Source organism: Notothenia coriiceps, unplaced genomic scaffold (genome assembly GCF_000735185.1).
Source record: "Notothenia coriiceps isolate Sejong01 unplaced genomic scaffold, NC01 NC01_scaffold00017858, whole genome shotgun sequence".
NCBI classification, from domain to species: Eukaryota; Metazoa; Chordata; class Actinopteri; order Perciformes; family Nototheniidae; genus Notothenia; species Notothenia coriiceps.
In genome coordinates, this window is record NW_011350559.1 from 55,641 (window position 1) to 82,958 (window position 27,318).

Below are 27,318 nucleotides of genomic sequence, written 5' to 3' on the forward strand. Positions count from 1 at the left end.
AGAATAAATGAAAAACAGTTATGAAATACTATATGACAGTAAAACAAGAATAACCTACAGTTTAAAAGGGGAGTGATTTGTAAAATATCCATAAAGAAAAAGAAAATCTGTGTGCAGTTCTGTTTCATATGGGTGTTGAGAGATGTATCCATAAATTCATTTTGCTCTCAAAGTGCACCAGATTGATGCTTTTAACTTAAATATTTAAAAATAAATCTCCCGGGGAGTATGCCCCGGACCCCCTAAAGGAGGTGAGGACCCCCCCCCCCCACTTATAAAATAGCACTTACACCTATATGCCATTTTATATGAGCTGATTATCGAGCCTTCATTGTAAGAGTCGCGGGTACACTGTGTATGTAGCGCCCGGTACATTAATGGGAAACCCTAGTTTGTACATGTTCAATACATTTGTAACACTGTACACATGAATGTTTCTTTTTTCGGTTCTCCAAAAAAAATCTCACTCCAAGCTGAACTCAAATGTTGGCAGCCCTGTATACAGTAACAAATCAGTTATCATGTAATGAAGTCAAACATAATAAATTGTTCCCACTATTGTAATAATTGATCAACTTAGTATTTTTCTCCATATGTTAAACATTAGTCACAATACCTGATACAGTCATTGTATGCTAGAGCTTTCTTCCTGGGTGCTATTATATCTTGAATAGATATTCTTCTTGTACCAATAAATGAGCTGCCATTCCAAGTTGAATTTGTTTCATACACAGCATATTGGTGTAGTCATAGAAGCATGAAGCTAAGGGGAACATTTGCTGGCAAAAACAGGGCACCATGCTTGATTCCAGCTAAAACGATAACCTGCAGATTTGCTAGCTACTCTGCGAGGCTATACGAAATGCTAACGTCATCCCGCTATGAGTCTGTCAAGAGTCTTCGTCATCGAGGTCATGGTATATCCAGAGGGGCTAAGTCAAGGGCAGGACTAGCTTTAGACGCTAACATGCTTACAATGACAATTTTAACATGGAGATGTTTAGTAGTTAGCTTTAATTTAGCGCGTAAGCATGCTAAAATGTGCTAATTAGCACTAAAGCACAACTGAGGCTGAACATATTTTTGCATGTATTTGTTCATGAAGTAAGTATGAAAAAGTGATTTATAAGTGTTAGGCAAACTAAAGTTTTGAGCTAATGACGGCGCTAGGTAAAAAGTCAGAGGATCAACACAGTTTTACAGTTCATTTTGCCGGGGAACATCCCATTCTGAACCAAATTTCATCGCAATTTTCTTCTGTTTTTCATCCTTCTTCAGACGGTGAGATGTTCACAGCCTCTCAGTATGAGTTTCGAAGCTCTCCAGATGTGCGCAGAAACTTCCCCTTCCCTACGCTCAGGACTGAGGAGGCCCCAACTCGATGGCTTCTGGGTAATTACATTACATGACAACAAAAGCCATAGAAGGGAGAAAAACCTTGAAAAAACATCAAGTAATGATTTAGTGTGTGCAAAAACATTTCATTCTCTGGTGGTTTATATAATTCCACTTACAGTAAAGTACCAAGTGGATGTGTTGATGTTAATACAGAAACTGATGGACTTGGAGATTGAAAATCACATCACACAAATTGCACTGCACTGCAGCTCTAACTGACTTAGTTGTGGCTATTCAATCATACTTAAAAGCTCCATCTTTGGTTTCCAAGGAGACACTTCCTCAGCTGCTAATAGGTCTGTGTTTGGAGATGTGGATCTCATTGTGTGTGTGTGTGTGTGTGTGTGTGTGTGTGTGTGTGTGTGTGTGTGTGTGTGTGTGTGTGTGTGTGTGTGTGTGTGTTGTTTGTGTATGTACAGAGGCAGATTTTGTGGGATCTGTGCTGCTGAAGGAGAGCATTAACAGCTCTATCGGTGACGACGACAAGATTTACTTCTTCTTCACCGAGAGAAGCCAGGAGCAGATTGCCTACCCGAGCCAGACCATGGTGTCCAGGGTCGCCCGAGTCTGCAAGGTCAGAGAGAGCAACTAACCCACATACTAGTAACCATAATCATATTAATGGTTTGGAAAGTGAATGAAGGAAAAGACACAAATTAACATAACAGATTTATAGTGACTGCAATGTCAGGGAATAAAGGGTTACGCTGGGTGTGGAGAAAAAGTTGCCAGTATTGGAAAATGGTGGGATTATTTATTGCTTTATATCATCGATTAAAGTGAAGTAAAATTAATTTAAGAAGACTTTCTGTTTGATATTCTTCTCTCACAGTTGCCCTTCTTCTCCCACTGTAATTTTAGTGCTGAACGAAGCAGCAGTTTGGTATCTCTTATCTTGGTTGGTGGTTCTTTCTGTGCCACTGTTGCCAGGCAAACTACAAGTCTCCAACATCCACCTCCAATGGCAAACCCTCTCCCTCTCTTTTAATGCCATCTCTTCCTCTTCCACTCCTCCTCCTCCTTCCTTTCCCCCCCCTCTCACCTCATTTCACTTGCGATCAGCATCTCCATTTGAAACGACATGCCCAGCAACTCCTTTTCTCCTCCGCCCTTTTTTTCTCCCTGTCGTTTCTTTTGGCCATGCATGGTGCTGTCATTACCATCACAGTATGCTGCTGTGCTGAATTCACTGTTGCAGTTTCTCTAAGGGTTCATAAAAAAGTGTCTTAAAAGATTCTGAGCGGTTGAGATGACGTTATGAATACTTTGAAATCCCTACAGTATATCACCTTTTGTGAGAATGTGAAAAGGATTTGCTTGGATGCATGGGAGGAAAGAAAAATGAATGTGAAAGCTGAACATTGCGTAAGCACTTAGGAATCAACTTTTAATATCCAATCAGAGTTAAATGGTCCAAACTCATCAATGCAAACTGACAGGAAGAAACGTTTCTTCGTTTAAAAAAAAAAAAAGATTTATTACTAATATATTTTTTATTTAGGTCTTTAAGGAGCTGTTTCCACTCAATTTACAACCCCATTTGATACATTTTAAACCTAGCTTCAGGAATTCTTTAAAGTGATGGCTTTTTGTCATTCAGACATAACTAAATTATAACGTTAATGTTCTGAATGTATTCATGAGCTTTGGGGAAATAGCCACAATGAGAGGAAGTGGGATTGAAATTAATATTAAGGAAGAAACTATGCTGCTTAAAAGAATAGTTCACCCACAAAATAACTGTATATCAATTACTCATCCAGTGTTTCAAAAGACCCTTTTTCTTTAATACCTCCAGGGTGAAAAAAAGAGTAGAAAAACCGAGAACATTTTGATGAATTTAAGTAAATTGGGGATGCCAATAACACTAGCAAAAATAAATAAAAAAACTAAATCCACTAATTCACAAACACATAAAATGTCAATTAAATCATGCCATTTAAAAACATGAAACTACTCAATACCACCCTCTAAGAGGTAATGTTTTGAGTGTTATGCTTGTGTTTGTAAATGGCTGTATTGAAATTGTTACTGTTGTGAAAAATGGCCTCGGTTTACCTCAATTCATCATGGTCTTTCAACATTTTTGAATCCTTGGATCCCCATGGAGGTTTGCGAGAAAAACAAAGTTGTTTTCGAGAATTCAAAGTAACCCATGAGTCATTGATATATGTGGGTTATTCCTTTAATTAATGACCATTGTCAGTGTGATATGTGGAGCTATTATTTGGAGATTATTTTACAAGTTTAATTCTTTTTTTACATTTATACACTTGAATTCCTGGGAAATCTTTCATTTTAATGATTGCACATTTGCAGTGAAATTATTTCTGAACTTCCTGCTTGCTTCCTAAATTCTGTTTACACAAACAGCTCACGATCCTCTCTGCATCCAAAACAAGTCATTTCTAGAAATAAGGTCTGGAGTCCTCGCCTCCTCTCTTCGTCAGAGCGGTGGAGAGTGTAATCTCTCAATCTGAACTAGGCCACAGCGGCACATGCAGCTGTCGAGCTGGTCCCAGATCAGCCCCGTGGCAGACAGACTCACTGATTTGATGCAGATCCGCAGATAGTGAAGGTCCCTGGCAGTAGCCTCTGGCCTGAACACTCTGAACACTTGCCATTTTTGAGCTGCATAACTAGTTGTCCTCTTCTGTTTGTCACTTTCCATCCAGACTGCATCTACTCCCTCTGCAATCATGACCTATTTTCACAGAGAAGAGTGTAACTTACATAGAAACAAGGTCTTTTCAGGAACAGAAAAGCAGAAATCAATGCCACTTGGCCATTATTTACTACTATATCTTCTGCTCAGAGAGAAAGGCTGCACAATGTGTTCTCTGCTATATCTTCAGAAAGCGACTTTATGTCAGGCTCAAACTGTTTCCATTATGTCGCCTCGGCTTAATTTCCCCACAGGCGTATTTTGCAGTGCTACGCTCGGATTCATGAGTAGTATTTTCTTGGATTTACGTCATCACAGCCCGATGACCCTGACCATGCTTTGATTGACGTTGATTGTGATTTACAAGTGCATCCTTTTAGCTCTTGCATACATCTCTATAAGGAACGCTTATGTTATGTTCTCAGTGGTATCTATCTCTACCCTGCCTTTTCTTCTTTTCTTCAGCCCTTTCCTCTCTTTCCATTAACTTTGTTTTTAGGGATAGAATTTCTTAACGTGGCATTTTTTGTTTTGCATACCTCGATACATCGATTAAACCTATTTTTGTGTGGGAGGCCGAGGCGGGCAGAGAGATTTGATGGATGACAGACGTCTGCGAAAGAGATAAACTAAGAAAGATGAGGCGCTATAATTTGAACAAACAAAGAGAAAAATCGTCTTTCTCTCTTTTATTTTCTCTTCTTAATGAGGTGTGGTAAATTACTCTTTTTGGGAGAGATTTCTTGCTGCTTTGTCTCCCCATGCCACCGAAATGCAATTAGAGGAAATGTGCTAAAGTAAGCACTAACTGTGAGCTCCTGTTTCGTAAGACTCACTTCCTCCTCCCTTCCTTTCTATAGTTATGTGGACATAATGATTTGATTCCATCTTTAAGGGAGATAATGATATCATTGTTTAACAGTTTTTTCAATCACAAGTTCGCGCTTGCTGATGCGTTTATGAGTATGAGAGTTTGTGTAATCTAAGATATGTTAGCTCCATTGACTTCCATTCATCCATACGTTGTCTCCTCTGTGTGCAGAATGACTGGGGAGGCCAGAGGACCCTGCAGAGGAAGTGGACCTCTTTCCTTAAGGCCAGAATGGTGTGTTCAGTCCCAGAATATGAGCTGCACCTCAACATCCTGCGCAGTGTGTTTGTCCTGCAGGGTCGGGACGCTCAAAGCAGCATCTTCTATGGTGTCTTCGGCCTGGAATGGTGAGAGACAACATGGATTCTGCTTTGAATATTATCTTCCTTTTAGGTTGGTTAAATAATCGTATTCTACACTAACCGGCCTGGCTTTACCTCTGCCAAGGAGGTTTCGGCTCGGTTTGTTTGTCTGTCAATAGGATTACAGAGAAACCTATGGGCCTGATTTCCATGAAAAACGCCTTCAGGGGTGCATTCTGGGCCAAGGAAGAACATAACATTTTGGGAGGAATCAAGGGCTGGATACACAAATTCTGTTTTTATTTTCATTAAGACTGAGAGATAGAGCATTTGTGCTGCATTTGGTGTTGGAATAAGCGGATAAATTATCCATATGACTGCGGAAAACCACACGAACGCCCTCACAAGTCAGAACATCAACCCAACATCAAAATAGATATCAACATTTATTTTAAATGATCTGAGCAATCAAAAAAAAAAGTTTCCACATTACGTCTTAAAACTAATGAACGCACCGCCGTCTGAAGAAAAGCTTCCCATCTCTGGAAATGGGATGTTCCAGGGAACATATACAGCACATGTCCCCAAAATTAAGCCCTGCCAATTTGGTATATTTTGAAGCTTTGGAATCTAGACAAGGATTTCAAATGTAGTGCAGTAAACAGTATGACGACATCACAAGTAAGAATGAATGTAAAATGATTCAAGTATTTTTGGACAAAAAACGTCTGTAAAGGTTCCCTCCAGAGGGAGTTTCTCACCCCCTCTCCCTGAAACGCCTCCATTAGACTCCTTTGTTTACTTCAGTAACATAGTGACATCATTACGTAACACTTGCGCTTCTATTGGCTAGCACACCACCAACACATTGTAAGTGAGGTGGCGGGACATTTCTTAGCAGTTGACCAATCACAACGGAGCCGTCCAGCTAACCAATCAGAGCAGACTGGGCTCTGGTTTCAGACAGAGGGTGAAAAGAGGTGCTGCGGCATTATGAGAAAAATAAAGAGCTTTTTGAGCATTAAAGCATGGAAACATGTCACAAAACCTGTCATTTCCATATTTGTCTTGGGCTCCACAAACCTGCGCTGGATATTTTTCTTTATTTTCTGACATCCTACCGATTGAACAATTACTCGTAAAATAATCCCCATATTACCAGATAACGATAACCATCATTTATTCCAACCCTGAGCTGTCAAAACAAAAGCGGCAGGCTGCAGCCAGAGCTGACGTGACGGCTGCCTTTGGAATATCTGGCAGCGGAGTGAGTGTGTTTATGCAGAGTCATGCTGCATAAAACTGTCCCCAGGGTGTTGAGATTCAGATGCAAAGGATAGCATTGCAACAGGACAGTAACACGATCTACTTCCCTGTTGATTTTTCCTATATTTTAGTTTTTTTCACCACTACACTTCCTTTCGTGGATATTCAAGCTCAACCTCTACCAGTCTATTTCCTCATTCAGTGATGGAGCACTTATTTGTATTATCAAATCTGTTCTTCAGTTTCTAGAGTCATTGATTCATTGTTTTGGTCTTTAAAAATCTCAGGAATTAGTAAAACATATCCATCCCAGATGTCCAATGTCTTATTTTTTCAGTCCAAAAAAAGAACATGAGAGGCATGAAAACAGTATTTACCGTCACCTTTTTCTCTGTCTCGTTCTTGTCCTTCTCCATACTCTGTGTTGTGGGGAAAATAGGCTCACACACCTGCGAGTAGTAGTAGTAGTCACTATGCGTTAGACTCAGGCGTGAAACAGTGAGTAAGCCCCTGAGCTATAACTGCTCACCAGTTTTAAAGACAGATTCAGGTTTCACTTCAATCTCTTTTACCTCACTTGGATGCTTTTGAAGACTGAGGTGGGCACACACAATGGACTTAAGAATGTGACGCATACATTTCCCCCTCATTACTAATCTCACCTGTAGGGCTTAAGATTAAGGGTCACCTGGTTCCACGACTCATGCTGTTGTTATGTTGTTCTAAAAATCTTTTCTTTCACCAAAGCCACAAATGGAGCTCTTTATTCATGACTCACAGGGAGTGGGTATTTCGGTGCTGAAATCTCTGCAAAACAAATATTTCCTTCTGGAGTGGCTGATGGTATGAGCTACAGAGGATAAAGAGCAAAATCACACACCTGTCAGTGACAGAACCCCCACATGTCCATTCAAGACAAAGTGATACAATCCAAGTGGAAAATGTGAGGGTGAAACTTTAGCACGTCAACACCCCAGTTTTCATAAAACAGAGATGAGCAGCCCATTTTCGTTTGAAATTCGATCTGTGCGGCAGCTTCTCCCCTGATAATAACCCCTCGGTGTGTGTCCCACATTGAGTCATTAATCCTGACTGTGTCCTCTGAATATGTCCTCAGGAAGAATATCAAAGCCTCTGCTATCTGCCAGTACGCCTTCTCAGATGTGCAGAAGGCTTTCAATGGGCCGTACATGGAGGTGCAGGACTCAAAGTGGAGGGAGTTCACGGGGAAAGTTCCAGAGCCAAGACCTGGATCTGTGAGTTTCATCTGTAAAGACTCTTACTATTATCAAAGTATTTAACGTCCAGCTCTTTCTCTGATCACTCCCCTGTCTTTGATCCCTCCACAGTGTATGACAGACGCTCACAGGTCGCAGGGCATTAACTCGTCTCGGGACCTGCCAGATAATGTCCTCACTTTCGCCAGAAGGCACCCACTCATGGCCAGCCAGGTGCACCCAATAGGGGTTCGCCCACTCATGTTCAAGAGGAGTGTCAACTATGTCAAGATAGTCGTGCACAAGGAGCCAGCGCTGGATGGGAACATTTATACCGTTCTGTTTTTGGGAACCGGTGAGTTTTACTACTGAGAGTTAACAAATACAATACAAAGAACAAAAGCAACAAGAAATGGGAGGGCTAACATTTTTCTTTTTGGGCAAAAACAGAATAAGATAACAGACAAAAGAAAGTTAAAGCACTGAAACATCTCAACTGAACCATACACATGGCTGTTAAATATTTGATTTGATCCAACTCTTTAAAATATAATGTATCCTATTTTCGTTGACAACAAATTGGCTTTTCATTGTATTTTGCATTATATAAGTAATTTGATCCAGATTACTTCCTGGTTGAGCTTTTAGTATAAATATTTTACCGATGAATTATATTTATATATAAATAATATAATTATCTGGGATCAATCTGTACTATATAAACATAATGTTTAAAGGAGTACATTTAAAATAAATGTAGCCAATTTTGGATATTGATCCACAAATGTCTTATCAGTCGACAATATAAAATCAACTGGTGTCCTTCCAGTACAGATGAGACATGTTTAGCATTTTTTAGTAGCAATCATCTTGTAGAATATCTCCAATTCATAGATTCTGAAGTAAAACAATGTGTTTCCTTTGAGAAATAAACAGATTTACAGCATCAATGAAAGAAAAAGGTTGAATCTTCTCTTACAGATGATGGCTGGCTGCACAGAGCTGTAGACATTGGTGGAGAGATGCACATCATAGAGGAGCTTCAGCTATTTGATAAACCGCAGCCCATAGAGAGCATGGTCATATCCTCTGCTCTGGTATGTATTCATGCTTGTAGAGTTCCTAATTAACCGCCTATTTATGCTAAAGTGATGCAAATTAAAACCTTTGATAGATCATGGTCTGACTTATTAATTAACGACGTATAATTGGAATGTAAAGATGCCTTGAGAAGGATTTTATTTATTAATTGGATTGGGTCATTAGAGCACTTTAAAGAATATTTTAATACATTTATACAAGCGACACAGATAAGTTACGTTTTGGGTGTGCAGCTTATCTACAGCCACAAGGCAATTTTCCTCAGTGATTGATTATTAATCAGGTTTTTTAATAACAGTGCATTACAATCCTTGTGTAGATTTTTCTAGTTTCAGGCTTTAGAAGTCATAAATATGAAATATCTCCATCTTGTGTTTTGCAGAGGAGTATTTACGTTGGCTCGTACTCCGGAGTGGTGCAGGTACCAATGTCCGCCTGTGAGAGATACACTTCCTGTTACGACTGTGTGTTCGCCAGAGATCCCTTCTGCGGCTGGGACGGGAAGGTGTGTGTGGAAATATCCTCCCATGCACAGAGGTGAGGGAACACACAGCTGAACACTAACCACTGCACATTTCCTCTTTTCTTTTTAAATGTCATTTCTGGTGTTGCTTCTCGGGATCAAAGAGGACAGAAAGACAAACAGATCCAAAACAGTCTCTTCAATTCATTTGTTCACAAACGTAAAGAGAACCCATTTAAAATATATTGTAAATATCTAAAATGGCTGAAAGTTCATGTATCAACATTTACAAGCTAAAAAACACTGATCTAATTCTAATTACGAAATGGCGCCATAACATTAATTTCATCAGTCAAGACATTGGTTTAAAATAAGTAAGATATGATAAGCACAGACATAAGGTAAAGGTATAATATTGATACAATTGAAATGCATTATAAGTCCCCAGCCATTTAGTGTAATCAAGCTTTGACATATTTGATTTACAACTGCTGCTTTAAGCTCCTTTTAAAGACAGATCATGATGTGTTTATAGTGTTATCAATCTCATTCAATACAAACCACACTAAGCCTGGTACTTTCAAGTTTACGTTTTCACCCTTTATAAAATGCTTTTTCCTAGTATTATATAACTCCCAGGAGAAGAATACTAATGGTATGTACGATAACTCAATGTTTTATAGGAAGTGTAAAGACAGCACTTACAGAGTGTCTGCATTGCTTCCCCATTTATCCTGAGTCATATATCTTCCTAAAACTCCTCTGAACGTCCACGTGTTTTAAATAAATTTTCTCCACTTATTCTATACGCTTGCACTTGGATGACAGCCATATAAGCTTTTTACATTTGAGTAAATGTATTCCGTATTCTTCAGGTAAAAATAAAAGGGATTTTTTAAATAAAGTGTATATAAGTATCAACACCTCCACATGAATAATATAACAAGAACCTACAATAGTGAGCTGTTCAATGATGATTACATGCATCATCTGTGTAAATGGAATAAGTAATAGACCTGCAAACAGAGATGACTCATTTGGACTCTGTTTACATTTTTGCATTACATGACCTTTCTTTCTTTCTTCTGGGCCCGACAGCAATACTGGAGTCTTGTGAATTATTTATACGGCTTATTTTCCCTTCAAACAGAATTTCTATGAAAACAGGTCTAAGACAATAAGGTCGATCTTGATTTCTCTCATCAGCTCGGTTCAGCTCAGCGGGAGCTTCTTCTGCACTTTGGGTTAATTAGCCCCTTAAAAACATTTGGATCTGAAAATGAACTTCGCTCACACTTTGAAATATCATTTAACTTGAGTTTAACTTTATCTAATTTTTTACAAATGTACAAGTCATTTTGAGAATACTTGCTTGCTAATAATTGCTATTGACTATTTAGAAACAGTACACCCATATTTTAAAGATTACAATTCCCATTAAATGATAAATGAATAGACAATAACTTTAAATTGAGCTTTTTTAAAGAAAATGTACTTAACTTTTTCAGGTCGTTTTATCGATAACAGTGCATCATATTTCACTTGTTTATCACGTTTTATATGTCAAATATCCATTTCTAGTGCAACATAAAATACACATCTCTAAGCCGTTGACCAATCACAACAGAGCTGGCCAGCTAACCAATCAGAGCAGACTTGGCTCTGGTTTCAGACAGAGGGTGGAAAGAGGTGCTGCAACATTAAAGCAATTAACCATGTCACAGTAGAGGCACAATATACAATTATGAACCTGAAAATGAGCATAATAGGGCCCCTTTAAATGTATACTTTAGTGTAAGGCTGCTCGATTATGGCAAAAATCATAATCTCGATTATTTGGGTTAATAATTTATATCACTAATTAAAAACGATTATCCATTTACTTTGAAAACACCCATTTATTGAAAAAAAAAAATGTGAACAGTATGTTTTTAACAGTTGATTACCCTGAACTTTAAGTATAATTAAACTGAAAAATCAATAAAAAAAATCAATTAAAAAAATCGTTTTATTTAGATTATGTTGTTTTCATAATCGTTGCAATCCAAAATCGTAATTGCAATTAAAATACGATTAATTGAGCAGCCCTACTTTAGTGTACTTTATGGAGTAAATGTACTAGTTTACGTGTACATATTGCCAACATAAAACATCCAAAACTTTAGACAGAAATGTTGTTTAGTTGTGGGGTGATTCAGCTGGAGATACATAGGAGAACTAGTGCATATTATAATAAAGCCACTCCACACAAACCCACACACAAAAATACATAAACATGACTTTGGCTCACTCTCACACTTGCGAGTTTTCTTGCTCTCTTCATTCACGCTGCATGAGTGAGTAGCAGACATCTTTATCTTCATTACTGCCGCAGACACATCAGCCTCTCCTGTGCATTTCTCTGGGAGGGCGGGCATCGCATTCGGAGAAAGCTGCAATAAGAATGGAACGGAAATGGGAGAGACCTTACACTTACCTGGTTAATGCTGCACCATGTCCACAGTCTTTATTCATGGGGGTTGTTGGAATACACTGATGTAGACAGAGGGAGATTTTTACTCCTGCTACTCTGGCTTGAATCGAGTAAAAAACTGATATATGTACATGCGGCTCTCTCTGCCTTAAACCTTCTGCAGTCAGATCTAAAATAGGATTTCAATTGCTGCAGAAACAAGGTGCTCCCTGTTCTGGCTGCAAGTGATTTGGGGTATTTTTTCAAACCGTGATTGTCGTGTTAGCCTCATTAAGTTGTTGTGAGGATGCCTCCTGGTTTTATAATGGTCTTAGAAAGCTACTAGATGGTTTCAAGGATGAAGTGTCTTATAACATATCACATGTTATTTCTCTCTTATATTGCTAAGTGATGTCTGCATATCATGTTGTTTTTCTGATAATTATCAGATTATTGTTAATCTGAAATAATAATTTCTGAGTGTTTCCTTGTTAAAGAAAGATTACATTCAAATGTTTTAACTGAATTTGAAATGACTTTATTTCAGGTCGAACCTAACCCAGGATATTTCAAAGGGGATCAGGGGTTGCAAGGAGAATTCAGGAAATGGTAACAACACACACACACACACACACACGCACGCACGCACGCACGCACGCACGCACACACACACGTGCATACACTCCATTAAGCAACTTTTACATTTTGGGAACGTTTTATATTACCTCCACATCCATTTGTCTTGATTAGTGTGCTCGACTGTCACAGAGGGATTATGAGGTGAAACTCTTCTTTTCCCTGCCTGGAATTTAAGAATTTAGCTGCTATTAAGGGATTTCATTAGGTGTCCCCTCCCTACTCATCCCCCCCAGGTACACATTTTAATCAGTTCCTCTCTTGCTGGAGGTCAGGCGGTCTTGCTGGCTGCATTGCAGAGCTCGCTACATTCAAAGCAGCTTATGAAAAGTGACAGATAGTGATGTTGAGAGGTTGAGCCGCGGTGGCTGCTCACCTTTGTGACCTGACATCTTCTTCTATATTCATCTCTCTGTCCTGCTGCACTTCTGTCATGGTGTTTCGAATCCTCCTCCCTTTATCTAGCATTCTCCTACTTATCTCTTTATTTTTTTTGCTCCAACTCAAAGTGTTTTTTCTTCTCCTTCTGTCCCTCAGTGGTCCATCGGAGGCGTTCTGTGATGTCTGGTGACGACGTGCTCCTCCAGTGTGAATTGTGCTCCAACCTGGCAACTCCACGCTGGACGCTGAACGGCAAAGAGCTCCAGGGATACGGCCTGAATTCGGGCTACCGCATTGGCACAGATGGCCTCCTCATAATCGGAGCTCGTTCCCAGCAGAGTGGGTCTTATCGCTGCTTTGCTGTGGAGAACTCCGTCTCAGTCCTGGTGTATCTCTATACAGTCAGGGTACACACGGACTCCTACTTCCCCGTGGACCCTGAATCCACGACTTCCCCCACCACAGTTTCTAGCCCGACTGTTTTCTCCACCAGCAGCCCCACGGAGCAGCCCCTGCCCTCCCCCCCCGCCCCGCTGCCTCCGGGGGCCGAGTTCCAGAGCTACAGACACATGGAGGCCGTGTACATCTCCCTGGTGGCGGTCCTCGGGGGGCTCTGCTTGGTGTTGACTGTGGTGCTTCTTTATGTGAGTTTCTGCACCAGAAGGGCCCGGCGGGACCGAAAGTTCTCCCAGCAGGAGCTGCACGTCCTGGGGGCCTCTGAGAGGAAGAGGAGCTCGCATCTGGAGCTTAAAACCATCACGGGCCACTGTAACGGCCGCCAGGGTCGTCGCTCTATCTCGATGACAACATTCGGGGACATTGGTGATGGATTCCTGCAGATTGTTCCAGGGGAGGGCCAGTTCTCCCCCTGCAAAACGCCTCCCCCTGCCCCTCCTCTGCCCATGCCACCTCCATTACCCAACATTGATTACGCCAACGGGATGTCGTCCACTCTGCCCAGCGTGCTGCGGAAGATGAACGGGAACAGCTACGTTCTTCTGAGGCAGGCCGACACCGAGGGCATGTCGCCGCTCTACCACTCCTTCACAGAGGAGCTCAACAAGATCCTGGAGCAGAGGAAACACACGCAGCTGGACCTGCAGCCGGACGAGAGCTCCATCTAGGACGCCCCCTCTCAGGCTCAGTCCCTAAGTTATTTATTTTATACCCCAACGGTGACCCGTAGTGGTGGGGAGAACTGACTGTCGTATCAAACGCTGCTGTTATTTACCCAGTGTACCCAGAGTACCTCGCCTGATCTGAAATGCGCAGGCTCCCCTTGTCTCCCATGACAAATGACCCAGGATTTCACTTCAACAACGGACTACACTAACCAGACGTTAATATTCAAAAAGTGGAGCTGTGAAGATTTTGGTCAAAGACTGCGCTGTTACAGAAGTACTAGGAAGAAGGGAGCTTAATGCTTCCTCTGCTGAGACTTTCTGGAGGCTTGTGAAAGATCGGGGTCATACATGTGTGATGTAGAAGACACAAACTAGGACATGAAAATAAGTCAGGCCAAGAGGGGACCGCAAATATATGAGACTGTGGAAGTGTTCAGGGTTTTGCCATGTAATGTAAGCCTTCTATGGAACTTAAAGTTATACTCCACCAAAAATCGACCTTTTGTGCATTGTTAAATCATTCTACCTTTCACCTGATGTTTTTTCCACCTCAGAGCCTTTCGTGAGTTATGGACAGTTGTTAGAAGGTCACAGTGCTTTAATGAGCAAAGAGTGCATCCTATTGGGATTCATTAGCTGCCATTGGCCACCTCCAGGTGTGTCTCAGCAGTTGATAATGAGGACACATCACCCCCAAACCCCTGTGTGTGATGTTTGAGCAAGTGAACTAATATACTAAATTGAAGGACCATTAAAAGTTTTCAAACGAGCTAAATCATCCAACAAGTATAAAGTTGGTACCAGAATGATTTAAGAAGTTTCATGATTTTTAAAAGGGAAAACATTTCCAAATGGGAATCCATTTTAAGCAATTATCGAAACATCTGCTGATTCTTTTCCCCAAACAATGTCATAAAGAGTCTCAAATGCTCGTCACATCTTACCAGAGTCAAGTGTGCCTTCTTGGAATTGTTGACAAACATTTGTTAACCCCAAAATATCTTATATGAAGATATTAAACAGAGAAAATTAGCAAAATTTCCCTTTGAGAAGCTCATTCTTTGCATACTACATATTACAGTCACCCTTCAAGCCCACAGGGGAAGCCTGTTTGATACTCAAAAGATAGATTTTGTGTGGAGCATCACTTTAAGAAGCTGTTACCGTTTACAAGGGCTCAGGTGGTGAGACAAATCTTACATTTGAAATAATTTAAAACTATTCTTTCTTCATTTACTTCTGCTCTCCAGTAGATTGCTGCAGCAGTTAGTAGCTCTTTTGTGTGTTAATAGGAAAACCTGTAGCAAAGCTTCTGTTAGCATCAATGTTAGAACAAGAGACACAGCTTAAGTGGTCTATTAAAGGAGAAGTCTGTTTGTGGTCAGATTGATTGAATTCACTTAAGACCACAGACTCCGGGGCCCATTGAGGAAACCACACTGAACACAAATGGCTGTAAAGGAAATATGCAGCTTTCTATTTATACAGCTCCAACATTATCTCTTTGTCATGGTCAGACTGTTGCCTTGTTTTTGGATGATCATTCATTACACCTCGAAGATGTGGCTTTCTCTTGAGACGTCATGCCATTCTTTTCAGACACAGACAAAAACTCTTTGTGATGCTACAAAGAGTAAAATTGGTTTCCATCGACTTCTTAAATGGTCCCCTATCTGTGAAGAGCCTGCAAGGGGCCATTTGTCAATCCAGAGAAGACCTTCACACAAAGGCATCCTCTGTGTTTACCTGACATCAGAGCAAGGCCAAAACAGCAAGAACCGCAGACCGTACAGTATTTTCTTGGCAAGGTGAACTATGATTAAATAGTAGGTATAACTTAGACAGACTGAAATGAATATCTAAGTAGTTTGTAAACGTGTTACGGTGAGGGGTAAATAAAGATCTGTCTTACCCAGCAAAGTGTTGAATCAGCTCTCGTAGCAGTGGCTCAGCAGCAGCCCTCGAAGGGGACTCTCAGCGAGCGTCTGTCAGAGCGGGCTGACAGGAACAGCCAGACTTGGCTCCCCTCCACCAGGAGAGGACACAGGCTTTTTGTCTGTTTGCATAGAGTGCTGTCCTCTCACAAGTCAGAAGCAGACAGGAAACATTTGACCTGAGTGTCCTGGTTAGCCTTGCAGGAAACAGACGATGATACAAGGAGGCAGCAGCTATTTTGCACTCGCAGGTTTTTACAGTAGTTGTCCTCTTGTCTGCCTTGTAAGCCACTTTATTTTGGGAATATGCTTCACGGCTTGAAGGAAATCTGTTTGATATCATTAAAAAAAGTGCTTGCTTTGTTTTGTTTGAGACAGGAATATTGTTGGGGATGGATTGGCCAAAGGTGTATTATTCATGGCCTGTTCCACTATATGAAAGCAGGATTTCTGGTCATTCACCTTTAAACATGGATGACACATATTCTTTTTCGTTGGTAGCAAATTGAACCTTTAAACCGCTTCTACTGATTAGGTTTCCTAATTATTTTTGTATCTGGCTATCTCTGTGACCTTATGCGAAGTCTCTGTCTCAGTAGTTATTTACTGTGTATAGGCTTGTCTCTTTAGGAAATTACAACTATATAAAATATTAGCGTTTTGCTTTTTCCATACAAGAAATATAGAATACAGAAGAATAGACAGATAGTAAACCTTTTTACCATACGCAGCACCACTAGACTGCCAGATCAAATCATTTCATTGGATGCCAACAACAACTTCAGATTGGGTGAAGTGGTCTTACTTCAAACTTGGCTAAAATGTCTATACTCCTCACCATATGCCTATGTGCGAAGACAAAACCATGATCTACTGTTACACATTTCAGATCACACTAAACAAATAGCATATGTATTGGATTACTTCTCATAAGAAAGAGTGAACTATTGTCAGTTAACTATAAATCCAAACGTTCTCAGACCTCAGCTATGAAGCTCTCCTTAGATGTGTTTCTCCGTATGATACAACCTCACCTGTGTGTCCTAATCAGCCATGAAGAAAAAAGATGACCATACTCATTTGCACTTTGCATGTTTTTTATCAGCCTTTTTAGCTATTTCACTTGATTTTCATCCTCATTCCTCCCCTCTCTCCCTCTCTGTTGTTCCTTCCCGTCTCATCAGTTCTCATGACATTATCAACTATTACTCTCTCTGCTCACATTCACACTCTCTCAAGGACCCTGCTGAATTTACAAATGCCATTGTGGCCCCCAATCCATTAGAACTCGTTTTTAAATAGCCCTAGAGTTTGTGTTTGTGGAACAAGTTGGTTTTCTGCACTAGTTCAACATGCTACTCTCCATTTTTTCAGAGAGGTTGACTAGGATTGTGCATATTTTCTGATCCATGCTAATTTTATTTATTTTATTTAAATCAAAGATGTGAAGACATTTTTTTGTTGGGTTACATCTAATTGCAAATTCAAGATATGTAAAAAAGATTGCAGTTTCTCCTGAGTTCAACATGTTACTATACGGTACCTACACATTTATTATATAAAGGCTTCCATTATCAAGGTCCCTTATGATAGATGTTGACAATCCTTCACATGTTGAAAGCTTTGTCTGAATCTGCGACCTTTGCTGCTGCTTCATTCTCATTTAAGGACAATCTGTTTACAAAAGACACTGTCTCTACCCTGTTTTCTATATGGACTTTAAAAACATATTGCATTACATTCACCTTGTCTATGTACATAAATCCAGATTGAAGCAAACATCCCGCTGCGTCAATATGCAAGATAGAGTATATTTTATGTAATTATTTTTTAGGTGTCGGCCAAAGACAGTAGTTCCTTTTGCACTGTTAGTATTTTTTTAAACGTCATATAATATACTCTTGTAAACTGTGACACTTTGACGGAAGAGGATGAAACACTCTTTTTGAGATTAAAGTCAGATTTCTGTATTTTTCTCAGAATTGTGACTTTAATCTCACAACAAAATTAAAAGAACCTTTTGGTCGGATCTTGAAAAAAAGTGGCCCTAATCCTCTCCCATACACTTTCCATCAAGTTTTTTCTGTATGATTTCTTTTGTTGATGATGACCTTATCTATGTGCTTTTCTCAGAATAGAACTGGCTTCCTGTACGATTTAACCACCTACGTTGTTGCAGACCTTTTATGTTGTGTCTCATGTCTTATTTATTGAAGTTCATTAAATTTCAACTTGCCTCTGTGCAGATTAAATAACACTTATGTTCATCTTGTGGGGAAACAAAAACGTCAGCGTCAAGAGCCTTGAGGGGAAGACAGGAAATGACTTGCAAAACATGCTCAAACTGAGTCCAACTCTCCAGACGCCACAACACTCGGTTGTTTTTAGCTTGTGGCAAGCGACAAGGCCACTGGGAACTCCACTGGGAATGGAGCCCACAGTCATTTACATATATGACTCTGACAGAGCAGAGGTATAACATAGGCTCAGAGGGGGGATAAAATGACCATATTTCAGAGCAAGGCAGTAACTTAGCAACAGCATCTTTATTTAGAGTTTTAAATGTCCTAGTGTGGGTCTAGCTTTGCCAGTTTTCATTGGGTAGTGCGGGTGTGATGGGAGTGTACTGGCCCTGATATCTGTAATTGGTGGCATATATAAATTAAAATGCAGGAAATTAGCATTTTCACACAATCATGCTTTAATTCCTTTTAAGGCTAAGACATTTTAACTTGACATAGATGTGGTGATATAAGTGCACAGATCATTAAAATGTCACAAGCTTTATTTGCAGGACATCTATCACATCAGGAACTGCAGTCTTTATGGCTGAGAGGGTAATTCAGTTGGACATGGCATCCACATTCTTATAACAAATGATCCTCAAGTATAGATATTTGGAAGACAATGAGTGAAATCAGCAGAAGTATGCCACTGCAGAGCTCTGCTCCACTGTCTCTCACTGATCACCATCCTCTGCAGTCATCTCACGCTCCTATTCTACATGCATTCTCTCAGATATACCCAAACCATTTCCTAGTGGCCAGAACTATGTATGCCAGCAGAATAGTATCCATCAATCAACAGCAACGAGCAATCTGTCCTGCAGGCACCTTTCATGCCTATTTGTATTCATGGGAGGACTGTTTGTTTGGGCGTATTTTTGTTGAGAACTACATTGAGGTTATTTGTTAGGGAATAAAAGGGAAAGCCGGCATGTTTCAGTCTAAGATGATGAATTCAGGGTGAGAACTGCAAAGAAAGCAGTGAGGATCTTTCCCAATATCAGCCTTGTTAAATTCGAACAAATCAGCCGCTGCAGGAGCTTTCAGGACAGCTCTGCGCTGCTGAAGGTAGCCCTATTTTTTTTTTTTCCCTTTCCTGTATTGTGTTTTATCTTGTGGGACATCTCTAAGCAGTAGACCAATCGCAACAGAGAGAACCAGCTAACCAATCAGAGCAGACTGGGCTCTTGTTTTAGACAGAGGGTGAAAAGAGGTGCTGCAGCACATCAGGCAGTAGGAGAAAAATAAAGTCCTTTCTGAATATTAAAGCTATTTAAACCTGAAAACTAGCATACAAGGGCCCCTACCCTTTAAAAGATTTCCCTCAAGCTATCACACAGCTTTCTGTCATCTTAATTTAGGGATTTGTTGTGCATTAAGGAAACCATCAAACCTTATCAGTATCTAAAACTGTAAAAACATGTACATTCCCTGGTGTCATGGAAATAAAGAAAGGTGTTCCTCTGCCATGTGTCTTGTCTGTGAAGTATTATCAGTGCAGTTAAATCAGTCAAAGCTAATGAAGCAGACAGCACATCAGTGTTGCTCTGCTGATCTTCTGACAAGCTGTGAAAATATAACTCAGAAGAAAATCTACATTTAAACACCAATGCCCACCCAGCAACTGAACAATTTTTTTTAAAGATTTATTTCATACAAAGTTTCATCTGCTCTGAAGCGCTGCACTTTACTACAATGAATCTTCAAATAACCTTGGGTTTAAAAAAACAGTTATCTGCTTTTTTAATAGGCCTGCTGACAAGCCACTGGAGGATTCATGTAACGTCTATTTCAAATGTGGCATTTAGAGCCGGTAATAATGGCACAGCTCTGCACAGAATTGCAAAAGACAAAAGGGCATGGTGAAAAATACCCAGTCCAGAGCGAGGTCTTCTGCAGAAATATCCAACATATCAACGTATTGATTACTTGAACAGCTTCAAAAAATGATGTATCTTTCTACAGTAAACTACAATTTAGCATTCATTTTGACTTTAAATATTGGATAGTCCTTGTTCAGTATCTTGTTTCTGAGGTCTGATGGGGCCGATGCACGGGGGCCGGTTAGTGAAGGGGTGCCACTGGCCCTGGATGCTGGGGTTGTCTGTGTGGAAGGGCTTTCGGAGGCGGATGATGTCCAGGCCGGACTGATTGGTCAGCTTGGTCAAAACCTCAGAAATCTGTATCGACGTTTTGCTTGTGACAATTTCTTCCCTCACGTTGCCGTTTACTGCAGGAGGGAAAAGAATGAAGTACAAGTGACTTTTAAGAGTACATACTTTTCTTATTGCAAAACTTAACAGTGTCACAAAGAACCAATACATCTGGGTGAAACTCCCAGTGGATTTTTACTTCTAGCTAAATAGAGGTCTCAGAAAAAACAGTGTTATACTGCCCCCTACAGTATCTAAGAGTAGAAATACACATTATTAACTGTTGTTCACTTTTAACTGTTAACCTGTTAAGCCCGGAGCCTGTTTTCATGCTTTTGATTTAAAGTAGCATTATAGTAGTTGAGCATCACCAAAGTAGTATTAGGTCGTTTCTTTAGGGACAGCAGTTGGATTTACAGAAGACAACACAGAAAACCTTTTTCCTAAATTTGGGAACTTTTTAAACATCGGGAGAGTGACACACAAGTATATTTGTCCATATTACCAAGATGCATGCAATTCTTTAAAAATCTATTTCCCTGGAAATCGCTACAATAAAGCATTATTATTATTATTATTATTATTATTATTATTTGATCTATTTATTGTGCTAAAGTGAGGAAAGATATTCAGGATTAGTCAGATGTCACATCAAAACACAGTCTTGAGCACTTACGGTATTCTGCAACTATTTTGGGTATCCTGCAGGACTGAGGAGACACATACACGACAGTTGAAGGGTTGTATTTGGCATAATCCACCACTCCCTCTTCAATGAACCCCCTGAAAAAGAAGGAAAAACGTTTTTAATGCTGTGCTTATCCTACTGATAGTACTTTGTTTGTAGGCCTATTGGTTTTAAACATACAGTCAATTTCCGGTTTAGTTCGTTAACCAAAGAATATCAGATTTATTTACAAAAAACTACTAACATTTGTAACTTTGAGAAAGAGGTTATATTAAAGTAATGTATGTAACATATATTTTACCTGACTCCCAGCGAGCTCTGTGCATTTTTGGAGAAGATGATGGAGAGTCGTTTGAGCTGGCAGACATAGCGACCAACTCCGTTCTGAAGAACACTCTGCAGGAAGCGACTCGGTGTGCCTCTGGATGTCATCGTTTAACACACAATTAGCTCATATATTTCAATTAAACATTTGTTTTTTTTAAGAACCGCTAGAGACAAATATATGCTAGCTAGAAACAACATTCACAGAGGACGATTTGACGGGCATGCATGTAATCCGGTCCGTCGATGATATGTACCGGAGGGAAACACTTAAATGACACGAGCGCGGTATAACTTAATAATAATACTTATTTTGAAAGAAATTTAAAATGTTGGATGCAAATTATGAAACAAACACTTCTTATAATTCCATATTTATTTTTTGTAGGAATTCACATTTAACATAAACATATAAACGCATTCGGTGCACTTTGGCGTATGTTTCACACGGACTTATTTTGAAAGCGCACCGAAAAGCCCGGGGTTTGGAGAAGCATGGAGGAAAAGTAGGGCAGACGACAGAGCCAGTAAGTCAATGTTATGTCTTTGTTTTTTAATTAAAACGATATGTATTTCTAGTGGATGCTTTCATGCACATTCATGCTAATTTTCCTTCATAGCTAGTGTTTGTTTAATCAAAAATAAAGGTTTTCTTCCTCGCTGTCTTTGCTCTCTGTGACTTACACTAGCATAGGTCATCCAAACATACCTCTGTTGTAGCTTTGCTGTAAGCTAATTAACCTGTCTGTCTCTTTGTGCAGGTTTAATGTCGTTTCCAGATAACTAATGTGGAGAAAATTGCTGCTGAGGGGCACCACCTGTCTCTTGCAGGTGGCAGCCCCAAGATTTCTGCACCAAAGACCCTTCCCACCCTTTTCCTGTGTGAGACTTCTTACCCAGAGACTCCTTCATAGACCTCCACAGCTTCTTGATAAAGGCTACTTCCTGGCACACAGTGGAACCAGGGCTTATAAAAAGGATGCCAAGTCTACTTTAGAGATTCCTACAACTCCTGTCACTATCACAGACATAAAACAGTACCTGCGCTCTAAAGAAATTCCCTTCCACGATGGCTACAGCTGCCTCCACACCCCGAGCATCTTTATCAATCCGTCCGACAGGAAAGACAGCTACTCCTTGTTCATCGACAAAACCACCGGGCAGTTTGTGTGTAAAGACACGCTGGTGGAAGGGAGCTGGGAGGATATCCAGGACTGCCTGGAGGTGATGCAGAAGCAGGAGCAGGACTTCCTCAGCCCTCATGTGCTGCTGGGATACCCAGAGAGTATGGAGGAGCAGGAGGAGAGGGAGAGCGAGCTGAGGGAGGTGCAGAGGATCTGGTCCAGCTCTGTGCCGCTCACTGACGTCCCTGAGGAAGAGGCTCTGCTGGTTAAAACCATGTTCCAGGTATTTCTGAGTGTCATTTCAGTTTTTTTCATGACATATTAAGGATTTTCTTTTTATACAAATTATAATATGGAAAACCCACTTGCCAGACACCATCACATTTACATCACCATCATTGAAATGCAATGCAAGGCAAGGTTTCGTTATCTACACCAGGCCTATTCAACTGGCGGCCTGCGGGCCAGATGCGGCCCAGAACCAACTCCCGAGTGGCCCAGCCTCCCGTAGCCAAATTACTACACTAGTACAGACCATGAACGCAACACTCCGCGTTGCATAGAAACCACCAAACCACAACGCAGCACGTTTTTTGAAAGTGCATCTAGTGGTGCTATTAACGGTCAGGGGCGGACTGGGACTAAAATTCAGGCCTGGAAACTGACCCAGTCCGGCCACATGAAATGTCAAATGTTAGAAATCCGCTGTTTATTATTTAAAGCTTTACTTCCGATTCGCTCCTTTTTTCCTCTCTGTACACAGCTCCAGTTTGGGCATTGGTCTGTCATCAGATTTCATTTTTAGTTGCTGCTTTGTAGGGGAAGTTTAGTAAAATTATTTTTGATGAAATACTCCAAATCTCCACCCTCCATAATTGCACTTGATTCAGTTGCTTGCTACTTTTTAAGGGCAGTGATGACAGTTACAGTACGAACTGACGTTGATGCGATTTGATTGGATTGTGAGGCATGACTAGGCAATTGTAGTATTTTATCAGGTTTATCCCAATGAATAAAAATGTCTATATATATTTATTTTCACCAAGGGAAGCCAATTTCGGCTAGCCTCCTCTCGCAACAGAGAGTGCAATCTACTGTTTCATCATAACATCTAGAGGGGCGCTGTTTCACTCTTTGTAAAATACTCAATGAGAATGGTGGAGAGATGGGCCGGCAGAATAATTACCGAAACTAAACGAAGTGTTTTTATTTATTTATTAAAATTATAACTACAATCCAAAAAAACAGGGGAAGCCTGGCTTCCCTTGGCCTCCAGGAGAAAACGCCACTGAGTTCAAGGGATAATTCTCACCCACCTCTTGCTCTTGCCCTGCACTTGTATGTGCCAGTTGAGATGGTTCTTCCACCAGCTCAACTCTGTCCCTCATCATGAACGCAGGAGGCTGGCTGTATATCTGAACTCGCGCCTTCATCATTCTCTTCATCATCTTGCACTTGTTCTAAGCTGCTGCTGATAGTGCTTGTAGCAGCGCTGCTGCCAAAAAGGTTTGTCAATTTGCGACATGTACAGTGGGGCAAAAAAGTATTTAGTCAGCCACCAATTGTGCAGGTTCTCCCACTTAAAAAGATGAGAGAGGCCTGTAATTTTCATCCTAGGTATACCTCAACTATGAGAGACAAAATGAAGAAAAAAATCCAGAAAATCACATTGTCTGATTTTTAAAGAATTTATTTGCAAAATATGGTGGAAAATAAGTATTTGGTCAATAACAAAAGTTCATCTCAATACATTGTTATATACCCTTTGTTGGCAATGACAGAGGTCAAACGTTTTCTGTAAGTCTTCACAAGGTTTTCACACTGTTGCTGATATTTTGGCCCATTCCTCCATGCAGATCTCCTCTAGAGCAGTGATGTTTTGGGGCTGTCGCTGGGCAACACGGACTTTCAACTCCCGCCAAAGATGTTCTATGGGGTTGAGATCTGGAGACTGGATAGGCCACTCCAGGACCTTAAAATGCTTCTTACGAAGCTACTCCTTCGTTGCCCGGGCGGTGTTTTTGGGATCATTGTCATGCTGAAAGACCCAGCCACGTTTCATCTTCAATGCCCTTGCTGATGGAAGGAGGTTGTCACTCAAAATCTCACGATACATGGCCCCATTCATTCTTTCCTTTACACGATCAGTCGTCCTGGTCCCTTTGCAGAAAAACAGCCCCAAAGCATGATGTTTCCACCCCCATGTTTCACAGTAGGTATGGTTTTCTTTGGATGCAACTCAGCATTCTTTCTCCTCCAAACACGTCTAGTTGAGTTTTTACCAAAAAGTTCTATTTTGGTTTCATCTGACCATATGACCATTCCTCTCAATCCTCGTTTCCTGATCACTCTAAATGCTCTCTAGCAGAACTTCAGACGGGCCCTGGACATCGTACTTGAGCTTACAGCAGGAGGGACACGCTGCAACTGCAGGATTTGAGTCCCCTGGAGGCCGTAGTGGTCGTTACTGATGGTAGCCTTTGGTTACTTTGTCCCAGCTCGTCTGCAGGTTCATGTGACTAGGTCCCCCCCATGGTGGTTCTGGGATTTTTGCTCACCGTTCGTAGGATCATTTTTGACCCCACGGGTGAATCTTGCATGGACCCCAGATCGAAAGGAGATTATCAAGTGGTCTTGTATGATCTGCCATTTTCCTAATAATTGCTCCCCCAGTGTGATTTCTTCAAAGCCAAGCATGCTTGACCTATTGCAGATTCAGTCTTCCCAGCCGGTGCAGGTCACAATTTTGTTTTTGGTGTCCTTTGACAGCTCTTGGTCTTTGGCCATAGTGGAGTGTGGAGTGTGCTGTTTGAGATTGTGGACAGGTGTCTTTATACTGATAACGAGTTCAAACAGGTGCCATAGAGAACCGCAGTGACGCGTACGTTAAAACCGTCAGGAAGTAGTTAGCATTTTAGCACTTCCGGTTCCTGTCTCAAAAAGCAATGCATTTTTCCTAGGGTTTATGGAAAATAGCTCGAAATTAGGTCTGTGGTTGAGCACAAATCTTAAGAGATAAATCACGTTTTTGTTCTAACGCATTAAAATACATCCAGTCATGACCCCACTGGAATTGTTTGAAGAGTTAGGTGCCTGAAAACGATGGTTGTTACCGAGTGGGTCTAAAGTAGTGACTACAGAAATTGGTCGACGGCCGTTGTACGTCATTACAGCCCGAATACGGTAAAATCCCTGCTAAGTTGGTTTTCCCCTGTGTTCTGCCTTGAAAGCAAGTACCTGCCTATCTTGTTAGTATCATGTATATCTATATCTGACCATTAGAATCTGTATTGTTTGAAATGTCGTTTTTAACACGCGCTAGTTCTTACATAATATAGAATCAATTAATTACCAGAGTTTCTTCCCAATTTTACTCGGCAAGTATCGTTTCATTACAAAGTTGGCTAAAGCTAACGCTATTGAATGTTACGCAAAGTGGTTTTTCTGTTGCTTGCTCGCGGTTGCGCCTACAGGTCTTCGCAGTGAAACGGTGCTTGTTCTATCGTTTCCCGGCCAATGTTTGCCCAAAGGAGAGTTCCTGGATTCGTGCCATGAGGTAAGTGGGCCGTTACATTTTTGTCCATGTCACGGTGAACATGTAAATGGATGGTAGGACTGTAATCGCCGGTTTACGAGATGGCGGCTGCTGAAAAGACCGGCAACATAAGTAAAGGATAATGAATACATCCTATTAACAACCTGTGGGTGGCTTTATTGATTAAGTCTAATTAGTACAAGCAGCATAACCAGGGCGGCCTGTGGAAAATATTTTTGGTTCGGGCTGCTTGCTAGTAGTGAAGTAAAACAAAATCTTTTGGAGAAATTACCGCCTTAAATGGACTCATCTGGTGATGTAATGGCCCCATAAAATCGTGTTCTAGGGCCATGGAACAACCAGTCCTGAGTCGTGCTGAGTATGCTAAAACTAACCTGCGGTCAACGCAGCCTCCACTCGGGAAATACCTAGTCAAGCCACGCCCCTCTACTGTGATATTGCGGTGCGCGAATATCCTATTGCATTACGGTAGAGTAATAAGAAAATCCTCCCTCTGTGTTTAGATGAGAATAAACAAAAACTGTCCAGGATATCAACAGACTCATTTCACTTCAGGGCTGATAGCAGGCACCGCAGTCTATGTCCATGCCCAGAAAAAATCATTGGACATTTCTGATGTAGAGTTTCAAATAAAGACCTTTGAGTCTCCATAATATGAGTCTATCATACCCTGTTTTTTGGATGAGAAGTAAAACAAAGACTGTCCAGTATATAGATCATCCCCTCACTCCAGGTGGATTAGCGTGACACACCCCATGTCCGTGCACTCAGAAAAATCAGGACATTCTGAATGTACGTTTCAAGAATAAAGACCTTTGAAGTCTCATATGATGAGCTATCATCCCTGTCCCAAATTGTATTTTATTTGAAAACGTATCATCAGAATGTCTGAATTGATTTTTTCTAGCGATGACTACATGGGGCGTGTCCTGCTATCACCCTGGAGTGAGATGGATCTATGATACTGGGACAGTTTTGTTTTATTCTCAAGTCTAAAAAGCAGGGATGATCTCATATATGAGGACTTCAAAATGTCTTGTTATTTTTGAATCTAAATCAGAGAATGTCCTGATTTTTTCTGAGTGACTACTATGGGGTGTCCCTGCTATCACCCTGGAGTGAGATGGATCTGTTATGATACTGGACAGTTTCGTTTTATTCTCATCTAAAAGACAGGGAATGACAGCTCATATATGAGAACACTGTCAAAGGTTTTTAATTTTTGAAACTGTACAGTCAGAATGGTCCTGATTTTTTCTGAAGTGACTAGATGGGGTGTCCCTGCTATTCAACTGGAGTGAGATGGATCAGTGATAACTGGACAGTTTTTTGGCTCTTTATTCTCATCTAAAACATGGATGATAACTCATACATGGAG

The 27,318-nt window shown here is 40.7% G+C and overlaps 3 protein-coding genes across 3 annotated transcripts in view; 2 read left to right on the forward strand and 1 right to left on the reverse strand.

Moving 5' to 3' along the window:
- The first annotated feature begins 1,157 nt into the window (after nt 1-1,157).
- On the forward strand, nt 1,158-19,242 carry sema4gb (sema domain, immunoglobulin domain (Ig), transmembrane domain (TM) and short cytoplasmic domain, (semaphorin) 4Gb). Its single transcript, XM_010777211.1, has 9 exons — nt 1,158-1,392; nt 1,818-1,972; nt 5,106-5,281; nt 7,620-7,758; nt 7,852-8,074; nt 8,701-8,816; nt 9,203-9,357; nt 12,283-12,344; nt 12,909-19,242. Exons 1-9 carry the CDS (start codon nt 1,158-1,160, stop codon nt 13,874-13,876), a joined length of 2,229 nt encoding a protein of 742 aa, XP_010775513.1. The 3' UTR covers nt 13,877-19,242.
- Nucleotides 19,243-19,727: 485 nt separating this feature from the next.
- mrpl43 (mitochondrial ribosomal protein L43) lies at nt 19,728-21,528 on the reverse strand. The gene is made up of 3 exons (XM_010777205.1): nt 21,238-21,528; nt 20,925-21,031; nt 19,728-20,325 (listed from the first exon to the last, which is right to left on the reverse strand). The coding sequence occupies exons 1-3, from the start codon at nt 21,366-21,368 to the stop codon at nt 20,090-20,092; spliced, it is 474 nt and encodes a 157-aa protein (XP_010775507.1). The 5' UTR covers nt 21,369-21,528; the 3' UTR covers nt 19,728-20,089.
- Nucleotides 21,529-21,718: 190 nt separating this feature from the next.
- twnk (twinkle mtDNA helicase) overlaps nt 21,719-27,318 on the forward strand; it is an 11,380-nt gene continuing 5,780 nt past the window's right edge. The window contains exons 1-2 of the mRNA XM_010777204.1: nt 21,719-21,787; nt 22,022-22,667. Of these exons, the coding sequence (XP_010775506.1) occupies nt 22,047-22,667 (621 nt within the window). The 5' untranslated portion in view covers nt 21,719-21,787; nt 22,022-22,046. The remainder of the gene's footprint in view (nt 21,788-22,021; nt 22,668-27,318) is intronic.